This window comes from Pagrus major, chromosome 15 (genome assembly GCF_040436345.1).
Source record: "Pagrus major chromosome 15, Pma_NU_1.0".
NCBI lineage: Eukaryota > Metazoa > Chordata > Actinopteri > Spariformes > Sparidae > Pagrus > Pagrus major.
Genome location: NC_133229.1, coordinates 23,331,999 through 23,341,190, shown reverse-complemented (window position 1 = coordinate 23,341,190; position 9,192 = coordinate 23,331,999). Strand labels below are relative to the sequence as shown.

At 38.1% G+C, this 9,192-nt stretch overlaps 1 protein-coding gene across 1 annotated transcript; it reads left to right on the top strand.

Annotated features, from left to right (window-relative positions):
• Window positions 1-26: 26 nt before the first annotated feature.
• eef1akmt2 (EEF1A lysine methyltransferase 2) lies at window positions 27-5,858 on the top strand. The gene is made up of 6 exons (XM_073481746.1): window positions 27-172; window positions 948-1,013; window positions 1,926-2,040; window positions 2,274-2,381; window positions 3,639-3,855; window positions 5,612-5,858. Exons 1-6 carry the CDS (start codon window positions 63-65, stop codon window positions 5,707-5,709), a joined length of 714 nt encoding a protein of 237 aa, XP_073337847.1. The 5' UTR covers window positions 27-62; the 3' UTR covers window positions 5,710-5,858.
• Window positions 5,859-9,192: the final 3,334 nt, after the last annotated feature.

Below are 9,192 nucleotides of genomic sequence, written 5' to 3'. Positions count from 1 at the left end.
CCTCAAGCGCAATGTCTTCTGGGAGCTGTAGGCGGCGACCTGACCGTCTCCTCTCCTCCAGCATGGAGGTCGCCACAGAGAGCCCACATGGCTCTAGAAATACCTCGGATACAGAGGAAGATAGAGACTCGGACACCGATTTTGGACCTTCAAAACTCGGAACGAAAGAATAGTAAGTGTTGTGCTAGGTTAGCTCCGTTAGCTCCGTTGCTAGAAGCTAACCTCTGGCAAAGACAACAACAGAGCTAGCTGACATGACAACAACCTTTTTCAAAACACGTTTTAGCATATTTTTCTACATCTTTGAGAGCCACCGCTTGATATGGACATTATTTACACACTGCTTTGTCACGATAAGTTTAGTGCTGGACTTATAATTGACAACATGTTGCGTTGAGAGCAAGAGTGATAGCTAGAAAGCAACCAAATGCTGTGAGACAGTTAAATGGAGACCTTTTAAAGTTGTAGCTAATATTGTTATCCAGCTTACATTTCCATTTTTTATGGGGATGTTTGCCGTCGTAGTTTTTGCACTAATAATGTACTTTATGTATGTAGCACCTTTTTTAAAAACATGGTTTATAAAGTGCTTTGACAAACGAGCAAAAGCAGGAAACTAAGGGGGGCAGTATTACAAAATAAACACTCAGCAGTCAAACCAAACGCAAGGAAACCTAGTGTAAGGTGAGTTCAAACAAGAAGGCAGAACAGAAAATGTACAAAAAGACAATATGAGCCATTATAAGCAAAAGGAATAAAAGCCACATAACAGGCAAAATCACAGAAAAAGAAAGAGGGGAAAATTAATGCAAAACAGAGATAAATAAAATCAATAAAGGATGATAAGAAGACGACTACAGGCTACTGTGTCATGTTTCTAATATAGCAACATTTCATCTGTGGTTATAACGTGAGTATTGTTTTTAACTGAGTGTCCTTTTCTGCAGTTGGGAAGATGCATATCAAAGGGAGCTTGAGACGTTCAAAGACATGGGGGATGTTGGTGAGATATGGTAAACACATACAGAATATTGAGACGCTTGAATTTCCAGGATTAACTGCACATGTCCACTGATTATTAGAGCCCGACTGACAGTATTGATTGTTACAGCCTATCACAGATATATCCATACTTGCCAACCTTGAGACCTCTAATATAGGGAGGATTTCTGTGCATGCCCATGCCCTGTGTTTGTCAGCCTCTCGAGGGGGAATGACATGGTGCACCCCCTTAGATTTCCAGAAAAACAAACGACGTGGCAGATTTTACAGCCCTTTCCCCTTTTAAAACTTTAAGTTTCCCTCTCTCCAGGGCGTCTGAAATTTGTCACTCACTGAGGACGATGAGGCCCAACAGTCCAGCAGTCTACATGCTGTACAGGGCGAGAAGCAGGTTATGATGACTAAAAGGGGAAAAGGTGTGAACCATTGTCATAATAGAGGAGAATTGTGACCGCAGGAGGAAACCAGCAGAGGGCAATGATAATAGGGAGGGTTGGCAACTATGGATGTATCAGTATTGGCATACATGTTTTCTGATATGTGTGAACATGAAACCTTTTTTCTTAATCATAATTTATGGTAAAGTTTACTGTTTCACTGCACTGTGTTCATTTTGGATGTAAAGTGTATGGTTAAACTGTAAAATATCCTGCCTCCATTATTTGTATGTCTTCAACACACGTGTTAGATAATCACATTTGAAGGATCATTGCAAAAAATATGCATTTATGTCTATTCTGTGTATATGAGAACATCAGCCAATATATCTATATGGGCCACAAAAATCTAGTAACAGTCAGACTCAGTTATTACAGTGATGTGATGATTCCTAAAAAGAGATTTGTTTAATAATGCAGTGTTTTTGGTTTCTGACGGTAGCATGTCTCCTTACTAAAGTCTGTGTTTCTCTTTCTTCATGTGAGGTTTGGTGAGGAAAGCATGAGCCGTGTGCTGCGATGGATGGACAGAGCTGAGATTCCAGAAAATGCTGCCATTCTCGACATTGGCACTGGAAACGGAGCCTTTTTAGTTGAACTGGTGTGAACAGAGTAAAAATACATTTCTACATTTATGATTTTTTATTTCATGAACGCTTCATTTGAGTTTAATGGTCAGTTTACCAAATTAGTTGCAGTTAAAAGGGAAATATGTTGGCAGGAAGTATGTTTGCTATTGTTATCTTGTAATCGAACTACTTCAACTTTTCTCAGACATTTCTATAACAATTGATAAGCTATATTCTTCAATTGCTTGTGTGTTTTTGTGTCAAGGCCAAACAAGGATACAAGAATCTGACTGGCATAGATTATTCTCCAGCATCTGTCGAGTTGTCCAGAAATGTTCTGCAGGCGGAGGATTTAACAGACATATCTGTAAAGGTAGGTTAAGTTATTTTTGTCATTAAAATTTCAGTATTAGTAGAGTTGAATTACACTAGTATCACAACACAATTAGCAGGTACATTCTGTTCATGTTTAGTGTGATAAGAAGTGACCAACAGGAAATTAAAACTTTCTAATCACTCCCCTTCATTCCTAAATGTCAGTGACACAAAATAGCTTTCAGCATTCTGTGAGCCAGCCTGGGCCTGGGAAGCTTAGAGGAAACTCTCCTGTGTTTACTATGTGGGAGAGTTGGATAGGAAGAAGGCACTGAAAGTGATGGAAGCCTGCCCACCATTCATATTAAAGCACCTCAAACCCCAATGAACTGGCAGGACCTAACACATCTACTAACATATATATGCAAGAAAAACAAGTTGTAAAGGCCAGCCAGTCTATAAGGGATGTGATGAGTGAGTTTTCCTCTAATGTGTGCATGATATAGTTGCATGTATGTTATATGCATTACTTAGCTTGGACGGAAAGCCTACCACTGAAGTCAATATTGACCCTAGCTGGATAGGGTAAGTACGGTGCGTGTGAGAGAGAAATTGGCATCTTGTTCATGTCTTCAATATCGCAGAATGCCAAAGTAATTTGTGTGAATGTGCTCTTTTTTTTGTGCATGTGTAGCCTTAAGTGGAGTCTGAGGGAGTGTGAGGAGTTTCAGCTCTTCCTTGTCCGGTTTCCTACCTCAAAGGTCGTTCTTGGTCTCAAATCTATGTCAAGCCCCCTGTCTCCATGTACATTAGTCACTGTCTGCTGCCGCTTTAACACGTCACCTTCATACATTCCTTCGACATCTCAGTTTTTTCATTTTACAGACTCGCACTCAAATTTTAACTGAGGTCTGTTGCAACAACATATACACATTTCTGTCACCACTGAATCACTGTTGATTCTCCTCCATATATCACACATTTTGTGACCCATGGTTTGTGAGTATGTGGCTCTGGAGGCCTCCCCAGAGATCTGGTGTTCTGCCCTCTGTCCAGATAAAGGGCTCCTTTCACTGGTGGTATTACAGGTCAGCAACCTCTGCAGAATTAACTGCTGTCATGGCATAAGTTGGAATTTAGTTTTAAAGTTAACCAGCAAGGTATAACACATGCTGAAAGATGTCTTCCTCAGGTAAATGTATAGTTTAACCTGCATCTAAAGAGTCAGATTATACATAAGGTGCCATATTGTGTATTTGTTGTAGAGCTGATCAACAGACAAACTTTTCCTAAACTCACCTTTTCTTTATTTTAGGAGATGGATTTCTTAAACTGTCAAGGTGAGCTGAAGGGTTTTGATGTCTGCATCGACAAAGGAACATTCGATGCAATAAGCTTAAACCCAGACAACGCCAAGGAGAGCAAAAAACTCTATGTCCAAGCGTTAAAAGATGCTCTTAAGGACAAAGGATTCTTCGCTATCACTTCCTGTAACTGGACAAAAGAGCAGCTGCTAGACAGATTCAGTGAAGGTGAGGGGGAACTCTGAAATAAGTTATTGAATGTGTGATAATAAAAAGATTCTTTTGAATCTTGTTAATGTCTTTATGAGAGAGCTGCTTAGTACTTGTTTGTCAGGGTGTGCAGCTCTCTACAGTCATACAAGGCTTAATGATTCGACCAGTAAAGTCTCTGTAAACCTGACCTTTGATCAGAAGTTTAAAAAACTATAAAGTAGGATTATGTAAAGTTGTTCCTTTTATACAACTGATTCTACCTTGCCATTGCTCAATTCCCAGTTTATTTCACTACTCAAAATTAGTAAGGGATATTGGGATATTTTAATGTTTCATTTGATTGTTTATTCTGTGACATATCAGATTTTAAATTTTTTGTTTTGGTCCTCAACAATAATGTGACACACTTCATTTGCATTTATTGCATATCCATACACATGCATATATACACCCATATCCCAATATCCCTGACTAATTTTGAGTGGTGTATTTTCTGGCTGCCTGCAGCAGTTAATTCATCTTTTTAAAGTACTGCAGAAGGTCAGTGGTTTGGTCTGGGCCAATATCCAAAATATATGTATCCATGTATTATTGTGTACAGCAATATATTGCAAGAAATACACATGATTTGGGTCTTCTGGAGTGTCCATAGATTAAGAAGCACATAAATGTGTATATAAACTTACCCTAATATCTGCTGTTCTAGCTAACATTCATACCTTTCATAAAATAGTTCCTTCTTCAGGTAATACTTTTAGAATAGATCAAACTGAGTCTTTATAATCTTTTATTATGGTGACAGTGACATTAGTTAAGTGTGTGCATTAAATTACTCCTGTAACAATGACGTGATTTCAACCAGTTAAACCCAGGCAGTTTTTTCTGTGATGACTTGTGGTAGCTGCCACAGAAAGAGACATTAAAAATCTAAAACATACATAACATGTTTGTTTGTAATGTTAAAGATTCCCTGGTGAGTTTTTGACTTTTTGTAGCGATATGTTTTTCCATAGAGTAGCCCCTGTATCAATTAGGACACATATGGATTTTAACGGTCATGCAGGTGATTTGTTATGCAGTCCTTACAATAGTGCTTCAATGTACCAACAAAGACAGGGAAGAAGAAGACTGTTAACTAGCAAACATGGATGTAAACAATGCTGTATTTAAAATTTGGCTTTGCTAATGTTGGCTAACACTAATTATAAACATATCTTTTGTTTGTTTACAAGAAAACTCCAAAGGGCACCTTTAAATGTGTGTGTGCAGACTTGTAAATAGGTTAACTTAAAACCTGTTGATCCTGTAGATGTGCATTAGTGTGATCTACAGCTGTGTCTCTCATCTTTTATATTTGGGTGTATTGTTGTCTGTCCCTCAGTCAAAACACAGACACGGTACCAGAAATGCGACAGTTACCTGGCAGGTTGTTAAGCTGCAGGCAACAACAGCCTTGTAAAGTCAGAATTTCGGCAAGCTTCCAATAGCTGTCAGTCGTCTCAGTGCAGTCACTCTGGAGAGCCTGCAGGGGGCCAAAGGGCCTTGAGATCTCATCTGTCACACTGACAGCCTGCCTTTACAAGGCCCCAGGAAACACCACAGATGGTGGATGGATAGTTCTTGACTCACAGTGCTTCTCCTAACCTCTCTGTAGCCATAGTCAGCAGGAAAAGATTCTTGGCATCTGTGTTTAACACAGCATGTTGACGTTCTGGTAGTTTGCACAATGCACATTTCTTAACATGCACTTTTTCTCTGTGTTGCCTCACAGGATTTGAGTTTGTACAGGAGTTGCCTACACCCAGTTTCCAATTTGGAGGCAAGAAAGGCAACAGTGTGACTGCACTCATCTTCAAGCGAATACTTTGATTCAAATGACACCAGAAAATATTTGTTTGTTTGTTTTTTGTATAAGACCTGATTATGTGTGTACAAAACTTTGTGTAATTAAGCAAATATAAAGTGTAACTGAGTAGGGAAGGCCTCTTGGAATAAAAAATCACTTTGTTTTGTTTTTACTGTTGTATTAACGTTATATTAATCCACAGAGCTGTAGACACGTGAAATTGTCTAATATTTGTAATGAAATAACACACACAATGTTTTTTCATTCAATTTCAGTTTCAAGGTTGTTTACGTATATTTACTAGAATGGCTCTCAGAAGGGGGCATACCTCCACGCCCAACAGTCCCATTTTCATAGAAACCAGCCACCTAAATACGCCTTATATTTTCATTCAGATCCATTCATTATTCCCTGAGAAATTACCAAAAATGTAAAAAAAAATCGTGCAATGCTGAAGAAAGTGAGAAAAAAAAATCCTGGATCCTTAAATTTATCTGCACCAAAACTTAATGGGGTCAATTCTGGGCTGAGACCATCCTCTGTCCAAGTTATGTGGAAATACGCTAAGTAGTTTTTGTGTAATCCCACTGACAAACCAAAACAGAACTATAAATATATTCTCACTTCCTTTTAAAGGACTTCAAGAGAAAAAAGAAAAAAAGATCATTTGTACTGAACATTTTTTCATATTTCATAAATCATCTTATAACCCCTCAAATTACTTCTTAAGGACCCCGTTGAGGGTCCTGACCCACAGTTTGAAACCCCCTGTTCTGTCTTATCAAGTACTTAATTGCATCCATCTTTTATGTCATGAGAAATAGCCCGTACCTAATTGGCTAAACTTGAAACCAGCAGAGCATGGGGTCCTGAGGACCATGATTAAGAACGCCTGACATAAATGAATAAACAAGAGGCCACGGCGTCTGTGGCAGAGAAGCCTATCTGCCATTTTTTCTTCAATGGCATCATTAACAACTGCCAAACTCTGGATCCTAATTGCAAGCTCCAGCCAGTGGTCCAATGGGAGCTGTCGACGTCGAGGCACGCTGTTGAGTAAACACATGCGAGCTTTACAAGAATTACTGCCTGGAATTTTACAAGGCTCTGGATATCCTGCCTGGATGTGCATATTATTATGCCAACGTTTACAACTCTCACACAGATTTTCCCATGAAGTGAAACCACCTCCATTGAGCTCAACTGAATATCCTCTGCTTTAAGTTTTGTCAGCATTCTCTGTCACTTTCTTTAAAACATCTTGTTAGGCAGCTCTTTGAGTGTTTTTCATTGTGTCACAGTGTCATTACATTTTCATATGTACTGAAGTTACCTCCTCGGCCCACTCCTTTCCCTTCACTGCTCAGGTGCTGTTGCTAGGAAACAAACCACCACAGTCCTGTTTGCCTAAGTAAAGTCACGAGTTTTAGTCACTGTAAGAGTATTTAAATGATCATTCAGACTAGCCTTTACTTTTAGAGAAGTTCCTTAAAACTTACTTATGCTGCAAGTCCTGCAGATGTTAATATGCTAAATCATTTTGAGTCATGTGCCCCTGACACTGCACTGACAGTTGCATGTGTGTGTTTGTTAGTTTGAAACAGTGTAAAAAGTACCATAAAGTCATACTCAAGTAAAGGTAAAGAAATATTACTTTGGTAAAAGTAAAAGTCACCTATACAAATCGTAGTTAAAGTCTTAAAGTATCTGATATTAAAATGTACTTAAGTATCAAAAGTACAAGTAAAGTAAACCATGACTATATGTACATGTACTGTATGTATATAATGTATACACACTATGGGTCGACCAATCATAGGATCCAATTATTATTGAAATCGGTTGTTTTTAGTTGGCAATTAAATAAATTATATAAAAAATGCACAACTTTTGCTCTGATGTAGCATGTAATCTGCAAAGTAACTAGTAACTAAAGTTATCATATAAATGTAGTGGAGTATAAAGAACAATATTTACCTCCAAAATGTTGTGAAGTGGAAGTATAAAGAAGCTGAAAATGTAAATACTAATAATCAAAATTGTACTTAAGTACAGTACTGGAGTTAATGTACTTAGTTACATTCCATCTCTGGTTTGAAACGGGGGATATTTTGACCATGTGTCTGAGACATGCCCCATGGTGTACTGTAGACTGGCTTTCTTGTTTAAAGTGCCAATTTTAATCAAAAGGGAAGTTTGAATCATTTCTGTTCATCTTTAAAAAGCATTTTATTACCATCCACGTTGAAGTTAAATAAAACGTTGGATCCTTCTGCGTTGAACTCGGCCATACAGTACATTCAGCACTGTCAGCACTTTCATGGCTTTTGGGTTGGCACATGTTTGAAGCTACACTTTTATTCCACTCATAATATAAACCTATAAGCTTTGAGACCTGATGCCATAGCCCACTGGCTGCCCTACCAGCATGAATGCCATGCTTTCATTTTAACCTCTCAAGTGTGATACTGCAAATATTTATGTTTTCTCACTCCATCTCCCTGGAAACACGTTTGAAGGTCTCTTAATAGGATTTTCGTGGATTGATTGAATTACTCCAGCATGTAGCAGTGAAGTTTTTTCCATGGCATGGGAGCCAATGTGGAAGTGGGAAAGATTTCCTCTTTCGAAGCTTTTTAGCCTTTTTCACACTCCGCCTTTTGAGTTATGACTACCATGTCTGCATTACCACATGTTTTCAACCTTAAAGGTTCACTATGTAGTTTTGGGGAAGAAATTTTAATCGGAAGAGAAAGATCTTCATTGACTTGTTTTTTTTTTTTATGCCTAAGAAAACTAAATAAACTGTTTCCATGTTTCACAACTGAATAAACAAACTGACCTCAAAAGACAACACAATTTAATTTAACTTTTACTGTTTTACTTTGTTTACATTTGGCGGACCCTGCCACCTTTTAGCTTCAAACAGGCTTCTGGGGACCTTCCTCTAAGATCAGTTTCTTATTCAGTTACGGAAAAGATAAACATTTCTGAGTTTGTATTATTACCTCATTAATATTGTAAATATTAAAAATCTGAGCCCCTTTTAAGTTATGTTTTATCAATTGGCAACTGTTTTTTCATGTCTGGGTCATTGTTTTTGACTAAATTCAGAGTGCAACAGAAAGGGGAACAACCAAGATGCATGGTAGCAACTTTTTACTGAGCTAATTAGGTTTAATTTGATAAATGACGACGTTAAAGTTGTTGTTTTTTTCGATTGGCAACTGTTTTTATATGTCTGGGTCATTGTTTTTGACTTAACTCAGAGTGCAACAGAAAAGGAAACAACCAAGATGCGTGGCAGCAACTTTTTTGTTAGCTAATTAGTGTAAATCTAGCTTACCTTGCAGTACAAACACGTCAACAACTATTAGCTTCATTAGCATCAATGAAAAACATACAGTAATACAAGAAAGTAGCACATGAGTATCGTAAATGCCTGACGGTGGAACATACCAACTCGGAAGGGGTGGACTGTGTTAGGTGTAAGTCAAACTTTACGC

Coding starts and splice junctions, on each gene's coding strand:
- eef1akmt2 (XM_073481746.1), top strand. CDS start 63: ATGGAGGTCGCCACAGAGAGCCCACATGGCTCTAGAAATACCTCGGAT. Junction 2,382..3,638: donor TAACAGACATATCTGTAAAG/GTAGGTTAAGTT, acceptor TCTTTATTTTAG/GAGATGGATTTCTTAAACTG. Junction 3,856..5,611: donor GCTAGACAGATTCAGTGAAG/GTGAGGGGGAAC, acceptor GTTGCCTCACAG/GATTTGAGTTTGTACAGGAG.